Source organism: Narcine bancroftii, chromosome 7 (genome assembly GCF_036971445.1).
Source record: "Narcine bancroftii isolate sNarBan1 chromosome 7, sNarBan1.hap1, whole genome shotgun sequence".
NCBI classification, from domain to species: domain Eukaryota; kingdom Metazoa; phylum Chordata; class Chondrichthyes; order Torpediniformes; family Narcinidae; genus Narcine; species Narcine bancroftii.
The window spans coordinates 75,957,080-75,975,322 of NC_091475.1; the positions used below are offsets into that span (position 1 = coordinate 75,957,080).

Here is an 18,243-nt window from a genome sequence, read left to right on the forward strand (position 1 = left end):
TCGTCAAAGGGTACCATCAGATTCCAGTGCATCCTAACGATGTACCGAAAACAGCCATTATTACACCTTTCGGCCTTTTCGAGTTTCTTTGGATGCCTTTTGGTCTAAAGAACATAACCGAGACATTTCAGCATCTCATGAACATGGTTTGCAAGGACCGATTTCATCTTCGCCTACACAGATTACCTTCTCATCACCAGCCCTAACATCAGCATACTCAGGATGCACCCGACTTGCCTTTTTGACAGGTTGTGGGAGTTCGGACTCACAGTGAATCCGTCTAAGTGCCAGTTCGGCCAAGAAACTTATCAATTTCCTGGGGCACCACATCACACAAGAGGGGGCCACACCGCTGCCAGATAAGGTGGAAGCCATCCAACGTTTCCCCCAGGCCGAGAACAATCAAAGGCCTACAAGAATTCCTAGGGATGATGAACTTCTATCCTCGTTTCCTCCCGGGAGCAGCTACCCTCACGCAACCAAAGAGGCACTAGCAGAGGCTACATCTTTGGCCCATCCAGACTCTTCCTACCCCCCAGCCCTTTCAACAGATGCATCGGACAGAATGGTTGGATCAGTGCTGAAGCAGTGGGTCAATAAACAGTGGCAGCCCCTGGCTTTCTTCAGCAAACATCTCTGGACTGCGAACTGTTGGCCCTGTACCTGGCAATATGACATTTCTGGTACATGTTAGAAGGAAGGGTTTTTGTCACCAACACAGAGCACAAATCACTCACCCATGCACTCAGCAAAGTTTTGAACCCATGGTCGGTGAAGCAACGACACCTCTCCTACATTTATGAGCATACAATGGGCATTCACCACGTTGTAGGCAAATCCAACGTGGTGTCCGACTCACAGTCCAGACCTACCATCGTCGCTACCTCAAGAGGGCTCCACATTGCTCAGCTAGCAAAAAAACAAGCAGAGGATGCAGATGTCAGGCCTACCGGACCACCATCACCAGCCTGAAGGTTAGCGATTTCTATCCTATACCAGGGAGCCCAACTTTAATGCACGACACGTCCACAGGTTTCCCCAGACCCATCCTACCCGCGACCTAGTGACGGGGGTGTTTGACCAAATAGATGGTCCGTCACATCCTTCCATGGTCTGCCTGCTGTCTGACAATTCGTATGGCACGGCCTCTGCTGCGATGTAACCCTGCGGGCTAAGACTTGTTTGAACTACCAACGAACCAAAGTGCACAGACACATCAAGACCCAGCTCCAGAGCTTTGACCCTGCGTAGCTCCATTTTGATTACGTGTGCTTGGACATCATCGGCCCACTCCCCGTGAGCCAAGATATGCAGTATTTATTCACAGTAATCGATCGTTTTACCCATTGGCTGGAAGCAATACCCCTGCACATATGCAACACAGAGACTTGCACCAGATCTTTCTTGCACGCTTTGGCGTCCCGACCCACATCACTTTGGCTCGAGGGGCCCAGTTCACATCCTTGCTCTGGGCCAACCTTGCCAAGTTCTGCAGCAGCCAGTTATACCACACCATGGCCTACCACCCTCGGGTAAACAGCCTCATTGAACATCTCCACTGCCACCTGAAAGCTCGACGACAAGGCCCTAATTGGATGGATGAACTCGCTTGGGTGCTGTTAGGAATTTACACAGCACCAAAAGAAGACCTATTGGTGTTGTCAGCTGAGATGGTGTATGGCTCCCCACTGACCCCACCCCAGGGACATTCACTTCAACTCTCCCGGCCCATAACCCAGAGTGCTAGATGTCCTCCAGCAATTGAGGAAACAAACGGGTAGACAGAAACCTCCACCACCTTCCCGACACAGCTTTCCACTCTGCCACGTCCCAGCCAACCTGCAGTCCACCAAATTCATTTTCGTTCAGAGAAGTCAGCAAGGGACATCCCTACAATGAACCTACGAAGGCCCATTCAAGGTGTTACAGTGCGACTGTGTCATTTTCACCTTGGATATTGGCAGGTAATAGGACAGGCTTACCACTGACCACCTCAAGGCAAAGCATCTGGACTCAGACCAGCCTGCCCCAGATCCACAGATCAGCCACTCACCCAAAGGCAGTACAGTAACTTGCTTACAAGGTGGCAGCAAATTTGGGGGATGGGAGTGACCGTGCAGTTATTCAGGCTGAATCACCACCCCAGTCATCCAACACAAGATAGTGCGGGCACCCCATTCCCTTCTGAGGAGAAGCCTGCGGTTGGCGACACGCGTTGCCCAGGGGACAGCGCCATTTCAGTGTTACTCCTGACAACCTGTTCCAAGCATCAACCACTCTGTTTTAAAAAAAGTTCCCTGCACGTTGTGATTAAACTTCCTCAATTTCACCTTCAACATATTCACCAGAAGGTGCTGCATTTACTCTGGATGAAAAGATTCTGACTGTCTAAAGTCGATGCCTCTCATGATTGTATCAACCACTATCAGGGGGCTCCTGTGACATGTTCATTGTTACTCGAGACAAAACAACCCAAGTTTGTCCAACTCAATGTTCAAACCAGACAGCATCCAAGTAAATCTCTTCTGCACCCTTCCTAAAGCCTCAACATTCTTCACGCAATAATTACAGTAATACCAAAGACGGGGAAAGATCCACTAACACCAATATCTCTACTTAACACAGATTATAAGATAATAGCTAAACTATTGGCAAACAGATTGGCCGACTGTGTACCAAAAATAGTAAAACCAGATCAAACTGGATTTATTAAAAAAGACGAACAACGGACAATATCTGTAAATTCATTAACTTAATCCATGCAGTACAAGGAAACAAAACTCCAACAGTGGCGGTTACTTTAGACGCAGAGAAAGCCTTTGACAGAGTAGAATGGAATTATTTATTTAAAGTACTACAAAAATTCAACCTACCAGAGAAATTTATTAATTGGATTAAAGCATTATATAAGGGACCATTGGCAAAAGTGACAGTAAATGGATTTATATCAAACCAATTTAAATTAAGCAGATCAACAAGGCGGGATGTCCACTATCTCCCTCACTGTTCGCGTTAGCTATAGAACCACTACCAGAACTGATAAGAACAGAAAATAAAATAAGAGGGATAAAAATAAAAGAGAAGGAATATAAAATCAGTCTATTTGCAGATAACGTCATATTATACTTAACAGAACCAGAAATATCAATAAAAGAATTACATAAGAATTGAAGGAATATGGAGAAGTATTGGGGTACAAGATCAACGCAAATAAAAGTGAAGCAATGCCAATGAAAAATACGGATTTCACAAAGTTTAAGAAAGAATCACCATTTAGATGGCAAACACAAGCAATTCGATACCTAGGTATACAACTAAATAATAATCTCGGCCATCTATACAAACTAAATTATCAGCCATTAATGAAAAAATTACAAGACGACTTAGAGCACTGGAAAGACTTACCACTAACACTGATAGGAAGGATAAACTGTATTAAAATGAACATCATCCCAAGGATACAATACCTATTTCAATCATTACCAATTCACCTAACAGAGAAATTCTTCAAGGAGCTAAAGAAAATAATAAGGAAATTCTTATGGAAAGGGGCGAAACCGAGGATAGCACTAGATAAATTAACAGAATGGTACAAACAAGGCTTACAACTACCAAACTTTAAGAATTATTATAGAGCAGCACAATTAAGATACCTATCAGATTTTTATCAAACAAGGGAAAAACCAGATTGGACCAGATTAGAGCTAGATAAAATAGGGGAGAAGATACCTGAGCATATACTCTATAAGTGGGATGAAAAATTGGTGCAACGTAGGAATTCACCAGGATTACACCATCTGCTCAACATTTGGAAGAAGATTCACGTAGAAAGAAATAAAATAAATTATCAACTACCAAAATTAATATTGACACAAAATCAACTAATCCCTTTCACAATAGATAACCTTTCCTTCAGAGAATGGGAGAGAAAAGGGATCAAAAGAATAGAAAATTGTTTCTCGGGAAACACATTATTGTCTTTTGAACAAATGAAGGACAAATATAATTTAACTCATGATACAATGTTTGCATACCACCAACTGAAAACCTACTTGAAGGACAAATTGGGAAACAGTTTGAGGTTACCAGAAGGAAGCAATTTTGAATATGTGATTACAGACACAATGATAATTTAAAAATTTATAACAAACATGTACATCAAACTGCAAGAAAAGGAGAACGAGGAAACAAACTGTAAACCTAAACAAAAATGGGAACAAGATCTAACATGAAGATAAAGAATGAAACATGGGAAAAGCTATGCTCCGGAAATATGAGAAATACAATAAACACGAGGTTACGCATGATACAATATAACTGGTTACACAGGCTATACATCACACCCCAAAAGTTAAATAAATGGGACCCAACAGTATCAGACAGATGTTTTCACTGTAAAAAGGAAATGGGAACAACAATACATGCAATTTGGACATGTGAGAAAGTGAAAAAATTTTGAGAAGATCTAAACCAGATATTAAATAAAATCACAAAAAGTAATATACCAAAAAACCCAGAGATTTTCCTTCTAAGTAATATAAGAAATAAAGAATTTGGCTCGTTTTGGATGGAGCACAAAAAATATTTATTATGATAGCCTTAGCTGTAGCAAAAAAATGTATTATGTCAACCTGGAAATTAGAAGACAACTTGAGAATAAAACAATGGTATATAGAAATAAATAAATATATTCCATTAGAAAAAATAACATATAATTTAAGAAATAACATCACAATATTCAAACAAATATGGGAACCATACATGAAACACAATAGAGAAATCCTACCATGGACTTCCACCACCTAAAATGACAGAAGAAGAAGACAACGAAATGAACTGACCCAGTATATAAAAGTAAAGGACAAAAATTTCTTGTTTATTTTTATTAAATGACGACATTGTTTAATGGGTTTAATGTATCTTATAGATTGAACTTCAAATAAATGGGAAGGGGGATGAGGGAGGGAGGGAAGGGAGGGGGGAAAAGGGGAGAAAATGACACTGTATATATTCAAGAAAAAAATGTCTGTAGGTATTTTGGTCAGTATGGTTCATAGTGTGAAAATTTAAAAAATTTTAAAAAAGCATTCTTCACGCAATTGGGTAACCAAAATTGGGCATGGCAAGTCATGTGCCAATTCACCTAACAGAGAAATTCTTCACAGAGCTAAAGAAAATAATTCTGCCAATTTGGGAACAAGCTCTTTGGCCACTGGGAGACTGCCCCAGATGATCCTGGTATTTTTTTTTAAATTTAGACATACAGCACAGTAACAGGTCATTTCAGCCATGAGTACATGCCACCCACTCTCTGCCCGGATCGGGGCCTCCGCCTGCCTCACTCGACCGAGGCTGGGGCCGCCGTCTCCCCCTTGCTCCTGCCCGGATCGGGGACGCCGCCGCCTAACCTTCGCCCGGACCGGGCAGCGGCCCCAGTCCGGGCACAGAGAGAGCACCAGCGGCCCCGGCCCCGGTCCGGACAAAGGGTAGGCAGGCGGAGGCCCCGGTCCGGGCAGAGAGTTGGAGGCAGTGGCCCCAGTCCGGGCACAGAGGGAGCTGCGGCGGCCTCGGCCCCGGTCCGGGCAGTATGGACCGACCTAGGAAGGGAAGCAGACCCCTCCAGCCCGGGTAAGAAACCTGCATAGGAGAAGGCCACTCCGATATAAAACCTACGACCCAAGGACCTCGCTGCCACGTCCCAGCTCGCTTGGCCACGGCACACGAACCATGGGTGTAAAGGGTGGGGCCAGTACTGCGCGCACTGCACTCCACCTAAAAGCTCCTTTGCGCAGGCATGAGGACAGGTCCACGTCCTCCCCCTCCACGTCCTCCCCCTCCACGTCCTCCCCCTCCACGTCCTCCCCCTCCACGTCCTCCCCCTCCACGTCCGCCCCCTCCACGTCCGCCCCCTCCACGTCCGCCCCCTCCACGTCCTCCCCCTCCACGTCCTCCCCCACCACGTCCTCCCCCACCACGTCCTCCCCCTCCACGTCCTCCCCCTCCACGTCCTCCCCCTCCACGTCCTCCCCCTCCACGTCCTCCCCCTCCACGTCCTCCCCCTCCACGTCCTCCCCCTCAAAAGATGCTCACAAACTCAAGCTAGCATGCTGGAACATCAGAACCATGCTAGACAAGGCTGACAGCCACCGACCTGAACGTCGGTCTGCCCTCATTGCACATGAACTCCTCAGACTTGACATCGACATAGCCGCTCTCAGTGAAGTCCGCCTGGCAGATGTAGGCAGCCTCCAAGAACGCGGCGCGGGCTACACACTCTACTGGTCTGGCAAGCCTTCGGATGAACGACGCCTATCTGGTGTAGGCTTCATGGTCAAGAACTTCATTGCCTCCAAACTCGAAAACCTTCCGACAGGCCACTCGGACCGAATCATGTCCATGCGACTCCCCCTTCAAAACAAGCGTTGCATCACCCTCATCAGTGTCTATGCTCCAACCCTCCAGGCGGAACCAGCAGAAAAGGACAAGTTCTACACCGACCTGTGCAACTTCATCCAACGCACCCCTACAGCCGACAAGGTTGTCATCCTGGGCGACTTCAACGCTCGCGTCGGCAAAGACTCAGAAACCTGGCCAGGAATCCTGGGCAAGCATGGCGTCGGCAAGTGCAACGACAATGGGCGCCTCCTGTTGGAGCTCTGCGCAGAACAGCGGCTTGTCATTACAAACACCCTTTTTCAGCAGAGGGACAGCCTTAAGACTACCTGGATTCATCCCCGATCCAAACACTGGCACCTCCTGGACTACATCCTGGTGCGAGAAAGTGACAAACGAGATGTGCTCCACACCAGGGTCATGCCCAGCGCAGAATGCCACACTGACCACCGGCTGGTTCGCTGCAAGCTCAACCTTCACTTCAAGCCAAAGCCCAGGAACAGTAAAGCCCCCAGAAAGAGGTTCAATGTTGGAAACCTGCAATCAGACGAAGAGAGAGGAAACTTCCAGGCAAACCTCAAAGCAAAGCTCGACGATGCAACCCGCCTCACGGACCCGTCCCCTGAAACCCTCTGTGATCAGTTGAAGACTACCATACTGCAATCCACTGAAGAGGTACTGGGCTTCTCCTCCAGGAAAAACAAGTACTGGTTCGACGAAAACAGCCAGGAAATCCAGGAGCTGCTGGCAAAGAAGCGAGCTGCCAACCAGGCTCACCTTACAAAGCCATCCTGTCCAGAGAAGAAAGAAGCCTTCCGTTGCACATGCAGCCATCATCAGCGCAAACTCCGGGAGATCCAAAATGAGTGGTGGACTAGCCTCGCCAAACGAACCCAGCTCAGCGCGGACATTGGCGACTTCAGGGGTTTCTACGAGGCTCTAAAGGCTGTGTACGGCCCCTCACCCCAAGTCCAAAGCCCGCTGCGCAGCTCAGATGGCAAAGTCCTCCTCAGCGACAAGATCTCCATCCTCAACCGATGGTCAGAACACTTCCAATCTCTTTTCAGTGCCAACCGCTCAGACCAAGATTCCGCCCTGCTCCAGCTCCCTCAACAGCCCCTAAGGCTAGAGCTGGATGAGGTCCTCACCCAGGATGAGACATATAAGGCAATCGAACAACTGAAAAGTGGCAAAGCAGCAGGTATGGATGGAATCCCCCCAGAGGTCTGGAAGGCTGGCGGCAAAACTCTGCATGCCAAACTGCATGAGTTTTTCAAGCTTTGTTGGGACCAAGGAAAACTGCCTCAGGACCTTCGTGATGCCACCATCATCACCCTGTACAAAAACAAAGGCGAGAAATCAGACTGCTCAAACTACAGGGAAATCAAGCTGCTCTCCATTGCAGGCAAAATCTTCGCTAGGATTCTACTAAATAGAATAATACCTAGTGTCGCCGAGAATATTCTCCCAGAATCACAGTGCGGCTTTCGCGCAAACAGAGGAACTACTGACATGGTCTTTGCCCTCAGACAGCTCCAAGAAAAGTGCAGAGAACAAAACAAAGGACTCTACATCACCTTTGTTGACCTCACCAAAGCCTTCGACACCATGAGCAGGAAAGAGCTTTGGCAAATACTAGAGCGCATCGGATGTCCCCCAAAGTTCCTCAACATGATTATCCAACTGCACGAAAACCAACAAGGTCGGGTCAGATACAGCAATGAGCTCTCTGAACCCTTCTCCATTAACAATGGCGTGAAGCAAGGCTGTGTTCTCGCACCAACCCTCTTTTCAATCTTCTTCAGCATGATGCTGAACCAAGCCATGAAAGAACTCAACAATGAAATCGCTGTTTACATCCGCTACCGCACGGATGGCAGTCTCTTCAATCTGAGGCGCCTGCAAGCTCACACCAAGACACAAGAGAAACTTGTCCGTGAACTACTCTTTGCAGACGATGCCGCTTTAGTTGCCCATTCAGAGCCAGCTCTTCAGCGCTTGACGTCTTGCTTTGCGGAAACTGCCAAAATGTTTGGCATGGAAGTCAGCCTGAAGAAAACTGAGGTCCTCCATCAGCCAGCTCCCCACCATGACTACCAGCCCCCCCACATCTCCATCGGGCACACAAAACTCAAAACAGTCAACCAGTTTACCTATCTCGGCTGCACCATTTCATCAGATGCAAGGATCGACAATGAGATAGACAACAGACTCGCCAAGGCAAATAGCGCCTTTGGAAGACTACACAAAAGAGTCTGGAAAAACAACCAACTGAAAAACCTCACAAAGATAAGCGTATACAGAGCCGTTGTCATACCCACACTCCTGTTCGGCTCCGAATCATGGGTCCTCTACCGGCATCACCTACGGCTCCTAGAACGCTTCCACCAGCGTTGTCTCCGCTCCATCCTCAACATCCATTGGAGCGCTTTCATCCCTAACGTCGAAGTACTCGAGATGGCAGAGGTCGACAGCATCGAGTCCACGCTGCTGAAGATCCAGCTGCGCTGGGTGGGTCACGTCTCCAGAATGGAGGACCATCGCCTTCCCAAGATCGTGTTATATGGCGAGCTCTCCACTGGCCACCGTGACAGAGGTGCACCAAAGAAAAGGTACAAGGACTGCCTAAAGAAATCTCTTGGTGCCTGCCACATTGACCACCGCCAGTGGGCTGATATCGCCTCAAACCGTGCATCTTGGCGCCTCACAGTTTGGCGGGCAGCAACCTCCTTTGAAGAAGACCGCAGAGCCCACCTCACTGACAAAAGGCAAAGGAGGAAAAACCCAACACCCAACCCCAACCAACCAATTTTCCCCTGCAACCGCGTCTGCCTGTCCCGCATCGGACTTGTCAGCCACAAACGAGCCTACAGCTGACGTGGACTTTTACCCCCTCCATAAATCTTCGTCCGCGCAGCCAAGCCAAAGAAAGAGACATGCCACCCAATTTACACCCCAGTACGTTTTGAACGGTGAGAGGAAATTGGAGCCCCCGGGGAAAATCCACACATATACGGAGAAAATGTACAAACTCTTTACAGACAGTGTGAGATTTAAACCTCGATCCCAATCACTGGGGCTGTAAAGGTGTTGCGCTAACAGCTACGCCAACCATGCCACCCTGACTGTCTTGTCATGGACAGCAAGGAGACAATTCTGTCTTTACCTTAATCATCTCCCTTCTTGAAGATCACAATTAAGGGAATTACAAGTATACTCTGCTCTTCCCAGATATGAATCCCCCCTAGATTGTGATTGATCTGGTTCTAACACATGATTTTCAGAATACAAGGCATGCTGTCTGCTAATCTGCCCTTCATTTTTAGCGAGGATGTAATCTGTGCAAAGCTGTTGCTCTGGCATGGTCCATGGTGTTTGCATCAAGGCCACAGTCACTGAGAAAATCTTCATTTTCCACAAGACAAAAGGGCCAGAATTCACCCAATCAAATCAGCATCAGTCGAATCATGGCTGATGTTCAAAGTTCAAATTTATTGTCAGAACATACATATCACATACAACCTCGAGATTCTTTTTCCTGTAGCGGGAGACAGAATCACCACTTGTTGATAGTGCAAAAAAATTGTACTCAAGAAGATACGTACATAGTACATAAACAAAAAATGTAAACAAACTGACTGTGCAATAAAAGAGAGAATGAAAAAAAAAATCAATAAAGTGCTCAAGTAAGAGTTCTTAAATAAGTTTGTTGTTGATGAATCCGATGACCTGGTGGTGTGAGTCTTGTGGCACCTATACCTCTTTCCTGATAAAAGCAGCAGAACAAATTGCACGTTGGTGGTATGGATTCTTGATGATTGCTGCTCCTCTCTGCCATGAGTATTCCCTGTAGATCAGGGGTGGCCAAACTATGGTCCATGGGCCAATTGCAGCCCTTTTCCCATTTTTAAGTGGCCCAATAGAACATAGTCTCTAACAATCAATTGCTCTATATGTATATTGCATTTCGTAGTTTCAACACAAGATGCTGCTGCCATTTTGAGTCTCCACTCTTTCCTATTCCCTCTTTCTGCACAAATGGATTCAGGGAGAGTTTCTCCTGCTCCTATACTCTTTTAAAGTGGGCTGAATTTTGAGCTCAGGAGCCCACAGCTCTGAGGTTCACCTGGAGCTGTGGTGGGGTAACCTAGTTCATGCAAGGACAGGGCCTGACTTCCTGTGTGCTGACCTGATGCTGGCTGGGATCTAGATGTCTTCCTCAACTATACAACCATTGGTGTTCCCTGCCTGGACTCTCACACATAGAGGAACTGCATTGTGTTTGGGGGTTGAGCAAGTGGGGGGGTGGGGAGAAAGAGAAGGTCGGAGTGAGGGGGTCCTCCTCTGCTTGCACTGGTCCAACTCCCATTCCTGCAGTCACTTGCTCTGCTCCTGTTGCAAGCTCTCTCCTCCTGGAAACCACACTGTGTAAAATGAGAAGTTGTGACAGTGCAGTTGTGCAATGCCAGATGTTTTCATGATGAGCTGAAGCTAGACCAGCCACATGGGTGCTTGAGAGGGCAAACGTGTTAAAGGAACAACCCATATTGATCTCCCCTTGCCTCCCGGGCACCCTGTAATCTGTACCCACCAGATGAGGAGAAGCACACACAGTATCCATGAGGCAGCTGTGGGAGGTGGGGGGGGGGGGGGGGGTGGGGTGGGGGGTCCATGAGATCAGAAAGTGTTGGACTTGTAGCTGCAGCATTAAAGCTGTATGCAGATTGGACACTGCATTAATGACCAGATCTGTGAGGTGGAGGAGGGGGTTGGGCCATCCCAAGGTGTTCTGTCTTCTCTGTTGACAGTCCGAACACACAGCTGCATCTGGTTCTCAGCGGTGTTGGATTGAACGGTTTCACATCTCTCAGCCTGCGAGGCCTCCATCTTTGTACTTGACTTATCAAAGGCTGCTCATCGGGGAGGCACCCCAATCTCTGCAGCATTTCGTGTGTCTCTTTCAGAGGGTCCCGACACCTCCCAACCAGTGCAACATAACTGGTTGAAAACTGCCAGGCTTAATATTGTTTGGCCCTTGATTCCTTATATTTTTTTCTGGTCCACATGCAAAATGGTTTGGCTACCCTTGATATAAATTGTGTACAGAATTGCTCTGAACATTTGAACTTTGTTCTAAATAAATAACCCTGCAGAGTATTAACCTTTCATCTGTTTCCATAATCACCAGACAGCATTATTCAGAAACTTGAAAGTTTAGCCAAGGTTTCTGCTGACACATGTATTTGGCAATTACTGAATGAGGATTACTGGCAATCACAAAACAATTTGTGGAACACAGAGTTAAACATTTCACACTGTCAGTTTATGTATTGGTGAAAAAACCAAAATTTATAAACGTACAGCTTCTAGTTGAATATTCCTCAAACTTGATTTGCATGGGTTTCTGATCTGCTTCATTGCCTATTCAAGGAAAGCATCCTCAATGGCAGTGAAACACAAAAGTCTGCAGATACTGTGACTGTAGCAACTTTTCTGGTTTCCATTAACCCCCACACCTTCTTCCCCTATCATCTTTCTCCCATCTCCCTCTCTCTTTTCCCTTCCCCCACAAAGTCAAAATAAATTCTCAGCTTTCCTCTCATCATATCCAATTAACATCTTTTGTTGGTCTGGTTTCCTTCCCCCTTGCATTCTTCAGCCTTTATTCTGACACCTTCCTGTTCTTTGCTTATACCTTGAAAAATGGGCTTGGGACTGAAACATCAATAATATATCTTTACCATTTCTGTGCTGTGGAACTCTGATTCTATTCACTATGTATCAACTTACTCCCACAGACCTATAATGTAGGACCAAGGATGGGTAAAGAATAATGGGCAGATGGAGCCAGGTGGGGCAACAGGAGGGGTAGAGAGAAATGTGATAGATGGAAGAAAGAGCCAGATGGGGAAAGGGGATGGTTCTATCCTGTTATTAAACATTCTCAACACTTTAAAAAAAAAATGTAATAGAAAACATTTTGTTTTAAATTGGACATAATTATATTATTGAAAATAATTAGCCACCAGGATATGTTCAAATTGAAACTGTGCACTTAGCAGTCTGCAGAGTCCTCGGTCACAATCTACCCCACCAGCAACTTTAATCAACAAATTACTATTAATTTATATTCCAATAATCTTTATAACAAGGAAAATTCAATGACATGGGATCAGCTGGAGAATTTTTTTTTTAAATCAGTCTGTTAAATGCAAGAGTTCAAACAAGTGTTTAATGGGCAACATAGTTAGCACAACACTATTACAGTATCATCAACCCGGGCTTGAATCAGCGCTGTGGTAAGGAGTCTGTGCATTCTCCTTGTGTCAGCATGGGTTTCCTGTGGATGCTCTGGTTTCTTCACACCTTTCAAAATGTACAGGGGTGATGGGTTGAATTTGAAAACTTAGCAGATTATGAACATATTTTAAACCCCTCCCAACTGTTCTATGATTAACAAAGGAACCAGCAATGACTGGAATCAAACAGAACAGGAATCAGTATGCTATAATACAGGAGCTCTAACACAAGAATTTATTACTCATCTTCTTCCACCTGTCTCACCCTTTCCCAGTCACATTAACCACAGTAGCAAACTAGCAAATGGCCCAGCGGCCAAAGGATTTATGCCAGGCTGGCTGTGGGCTGCTGGAGACTGGCTCATGGGAATCAGATAATGGGGCTGAGATGTGTAATTCATATTTGTAACAGTGAATCAGAACCAGGGACCTCAGAAGGTGACTTGAATGTGTGGAGCTCACGTTCACTGCTGGAATAGATACAAGGCTGCAGAGGTTACGGGAGTGCAGAAAGGAGCAACGTCAGATGAGGTCGCGGAATCCAGGGACATTTCATTGGATCAACATGTTTATAGATGATACAAAGCTTGGAGGTGTAGTGAATGGCTTGGAAAGCCTTTCAAGCTTGCAGAGAGATCTGGGCCAGCTGGAAAAATGGGCTGCAGAAGGACAGATGCAGACAAGTGTAAGGTGTTGCATTTTGGCAAGACAAACCAAGGTAGGAAATGCATGTTAAATGGTAGGGCACTAAAGAATGCCGTAGAATAGAGGGATCTAGGAAAGGAGCATCACAGGTAGATAGGACCGTCAAGAGAGCTTTTGGAAGAATAGGCTTCATAAATCAAAGTAATGAGTATAGGAGTTGGGATGTTATGGTAAATTTATACAAGGCATTGGTGAGGCCAAATTTGGAGTATTACTTGCAATTTTGGTCATCTATCTACAGGAAAGATGTCAATAAAATTGAAAGAGTGTAGAGAAGATTTTCTAGGATTTTGCTGGGATTTAAGGAATTGAATTACAGAGAAAGGTTAAACAGGTTAGGACTTTATTCCCTGGAGCACAGAAGAATGAGGGAAGATTTGACAGAACTATACAAAATTAGGATGTGCATAGGCAGAGTTAATGCGAGTAGGCTTTTTCCACTGAGGTTAGTTGAGATTTCTTCTTTGGCTTGGCTTCGCGGATGAAGATTTATGGAGGGGTATGTCCACGTCTGCTGCAGGCTCGTTGGTGACTGACAAGTCCGATGCAGGGCAGGCAGGCACGGTTGCAGCGGTTGCAAGGGAAAATTGGTTGGTTGGGGTTGGGTGTTGGGTTTTTCCTCCTTTGTCTTTTGTCAGTGAGGTGGGCTCTGTGGTCTTCTTCAAAGGAGGTTGCTGCCCGCCGAACTGTGAGGCGCCAAGATGCACGGTTGGAGGCGATATCAGCCCACTGGCGGTGGTCAATGTGGCAGGCACCAAGAGATTTCTTTAGGCAGTCCTTGTACCTCTTCTTTGGTGCACCTCTGTCTCGGTGGCCAGTGGAGATCTCGCCATAGAACACGATCTTGGGAAGGCGATGGTCCTCCATTCTGGAGACGTGACCTACCCAGCGCAGTTGGGTCTTCAGCAGCAGTTGTAGTTGAGATACAAACCAGAGATCATGGGTTAAGGGTGAATAGGAAAAAATTTTAGAGGGAACAGGAGGAGGAATTTCTTCACATAGAGAGTGCTGGGAAAATGGAACGAGCTGCCAGCTGAAGTGGTGAATGCGGGCTCAATTTTAACATTTAAGAGAAATTTGGACAGATTCATGGATGGAAAGGGTATGGAGGGAAATGGAATGGATGCAGGTCAGTGGGATTTTTAAGGGTTATATTATTATGGTTATGGATAAGTGTCTTTAAAAGAGATAGATTGTGGGGGGTAGTGTAGTTCACTTCACAAACAGAGTAACACTTCACAAAAGACATCTCAGTTAAAATGCAAGAGCTTTGCTGAAGCTAGACTTTGAGCCTCCAGTTGATTTTGCAGAGACAATCTAACTGCTTTGGAAAGGAGGTGCAAATTAGAAGAGAGTCCAGAATCTTTCAATGATTGGCTTTGGAGTCCAGGAAAAGGTATTTGGTTTTTAAAAGCAGATAGAGGAAAACAACAAACAAGATTCTTCTCTCAGAGAGAGAAGTCAGTTCTACAGTAGCAGTTGAGGCTGTGGAATGGCAAGCTGGCAGGCTTATTGAAAAACCCCATTTTGAAGACAGGACGCGAGTTCTGAGTTCAGCCCGAAAGAAGAGGTCATCATTTAGAAAACCCATGATTGGATGATTTTCTTCAGCAAGACACTGAAGTGACTGATTGGGGGAAATCAGTTTGTGTGTGTCCAACGAGCAACAAATCTCTCTCTGAAACCAAAAGGAATCTTCCGGAGCAGTAACCATTTAACTTTAAACACCAGAGCCTGGTGAAGATTCATATATGTTAAATTCTGTGCACAGTATAAGAATTGTCTGATCCTGGTGAACTTGGAGGAGTGAGAAGTGAATGAGTGAACGGTGAAACAAAGAACTTTCCTGAACAAAAACACATTACATGCACGTACGCATAGAATTAGAAGGGGGTTAAGTTCATAGTAATAAGTTAAAGTTTGATCATGTTTTTACATGTAAAGAAAATTAAAAGCAACTTTTATTGAAGTAACCATTGTCTTGCTGCTGGGTTTTGGAGTCCTCTGGGCTCTTAACAGACTAGAAAACAGTCCAGTCTCCTTAATCTTTCCTTTTAACAACAGTTATTCATTCTCTGTTGGGCCTGAATATCATCAATTGTGCCTCATCAGCATTAATGCAGCAGGGACCCAGAGCCACAGTTCCTTGTGCTCTTGCCCCCTTTGGGACAATAAATGGATAATGCCCACCGTTATTCCTTGCAGAAGACATCAGATACATTTTGCATTGAATTTCATCAAATACACGTCCATGAATTCTACCAGCCAATGTGCATTTTGCTGCAATGTGTCGGTCTGCAGGCGTCTACAAGTTTAGAGCATTAATGAAGAGGAGATCCAAGAAATGAAACTAACTCGATGCCTCGCCCACACCCCCATCGCGTTTCTTCTTCCGATCCAAAACAAAATCTAGGTCAACGTTTCGTTCACCTTCGGCCAAAGCAATTTCAGTGTCTCTGGACTCCCCGGGTGAGTTCAGATGGAACGACAGGAAAATTGACTCTGATTTACCAAGGTTTTACATATTCCCTACGCAGACTTATGCCCACAGCATCTCATCACACCATTCCTATTTATTCCAGCGATGCAAACGAGAAAGGGAGGGAGGTGGGGGTGGGGGGACTGGAAGGAAGGGCAGTCTTTTGGTGGCCGTGAGAAGAACCCCGGTCAATCGGGCGCTGCAAAGCCGCTCTCTTCCAGGGCGGGTTGGAAATCAGTCAGTCAGTCTACTCCTTCAACAGCAATGGTCACTTCAGAGCAAAACACAGGATCCTGGTGACACCGTGGTTCAGTGCTGGAGAAACGTGGCTGCTGTGGCTTCACCTTTGCTCCATGAAGGAAGGCACTGTTCGACCTGCTGACTTTCTCCATTCCAGAGCCAGTTATTCCCTATTCGCCACACGCTGAAGGGGCATCGGTTCTGCGAGCTGGAAGGTTATTCCGTAAACGAAGAAAGGACTGAAAGCACAAGGTGCACGGATCCATCCGCTCAGTCTCTTCCCCGCAATCCGAACGCGCACGGTCCAGCTTAAATGAGAGGCGACGAGTTCGTTCACGTTCATAAGCCGATCGATAAGAGAGAGAAAAAGCCACTCAAACTCACCAGAAAAACACACTGGAGAATAGATTGGCCGTCGCCATGGGGTTCACTTTCTCTTCTCTGTGAAGCGGCTCCATCTTCGCCGGCGCCGGCCCCTGCTCGCGAGCTTTGCGATGTCACTTCCCACTGCGAGCGCGGGGGCGGGGCGGGGGCGGGGGCGGGGCGAGCGCGGGGCGGGGGCGGGGGCGGGGGCGGGGGCGGGGCGAGCGCGGGGGCGGGGGCGGGGGCGGGGCGAGCGCGGGGGCGGGGTTCGGAAAAAGATGTGGGCGAAGAATGGTCAAGCTTTCAGGACCGAACCCTTCGTCAAGGCGAGAGGGAGGACGGAGGGCAGTGGTAACAGAAGAGGTCGATACACCGATATGCTGGAGAAACTCGGCAGGGCATGCAGCAACTGTGATGCTTCTTCTAATGGAATAAAGAAACAACTATAGCTGAAGTACACAAGACCATGTGGAGGCATCCACCTTCAATCTAACCCAAGCTGCCACCAGCTAGTCTCCGACTTCCTCTAGTGGTCAGGAGGATCACGAACACACTATCATTACATCCCCTTTCCTTGAGATGTCCAACAACATGACACACTAATACAATATCCATCTCAATTTAAAGTTTAACACAAACACATCAGCAGTACAAACTTTTTAAGTGTGTCATTATTTTTCTTTCAGAGATTCAGTCTGTCGGGAGCTTTGATAACGAATTTGGATCTTAACACAGGTGCTTGTGTCGGCTCTGCTGCTCCACTACTATCGAGCGCTGGTGCTGTTTCCTCTGTTGCTGTCCAGGCCAGATCTTTTGCATTTGTCTGTTCCTGCAGTGTCTCTTGCATTTTTAGCAGGCTCTTTTGATTCTTTCTCAGTATTTGACCGACAGTGTAGGATCTTGCATTTACTTCTCCAGAACCGTAGTGTTTTTTTTCCTTAAGTGTTGGAATCTATGAGTCTCACTGTGCTGTGTTGTGCCAGTGGCCCTAACTTTGTTGCTAACTTGTCATAGTTTGCTTGTTGTTTTCATTGCAGATGCTTTTGTTTCCATTTGACATCTTCAACATCTCTATTTTTGTATGGCTCTGCAGAGTAAGGAAGTGTGGTGCATAGTCCACATCCCATCAGAAGCTTAGGAGGTGACATGTCACGTTCGTGTGGCGAAGCTCTGTATCTTATAGAGCTAGATAAGGATCTGAGCCATTGTGTAGTGCTTTCTTGAGCAACTGTTTAACTATGTGAATTACTTCCTCTGCTTTACCATTTGACTGGATGCAGAGGACTTGAAGTCACATGTCAAAAATCATACTCTTCTGCAAAGTGCTGGAATTATCTACAGCTGTAGCATGGTCCATTGTCACTGTAGACAATTTGAGGAATTCCATGTCTTGCAAAGATTGATTTCATATTATTTGATCAGACAAGCAACAGATATATTAGGAAGCAGTGCAATCTCCAGATAGTTCGATAGATAATCAATAATTCTTTCTATCCATGTGGAACAAATCAGTCCCAATTTTCTGCCATAGATCCTCTGGTAAGTCAATTATTATCAAGGATTCCTTTGCCTGCTTTGTACAATGTTCCAAACAGGTCTCACAGCTGGAAACCATCCTGTCAATTTATGCCTGGCCAATAAACAGCAGTTTTGGCCTTCCTCTTGCATTTTTCCATCCCAAGGTATCCCTTGTGCACCCTTTTCAGCATCTTTGTCACAGTGACTGAGGAATGACAATTCTGCTCGGTCTGTGTAGAAGTCCAT

General features: G+C 46.2%; 1 protein-coding gene across 6 annotated transcripts in view; it reads right to left on the reverse strand.

The window, feature by feature from the left end:
• Nucleotides 1–16,611, reverse strand: part of abcc4 (ATP binding cassette subfamily C member 4 (PEL blood group)) — a 394,241-nt gene extending 377,630 nt beyond the window's left edge. For all 6 annotated transcript variants that reach the window (XR_011341954.1, XM_069890346.1, XM_069890347.1 and 3 more), the window contains exon 1: nucleotides 16,501–16,611. Coding sequence is in view for 5 of the 6 variants with exons in the window: in XM_069890346.1 (XP_069746447.1) it covers nucleotides 16,501–16,574 (74 nt within the window). In the remaining variant the exon portion in view is untranslated. The remainder of the gene's footprint in view (nucleotides 1–16,500) is intronic.
• Between the last annotated feature and the right edge of the window lie 1,632 nt (nucleotides 16,612–18,243).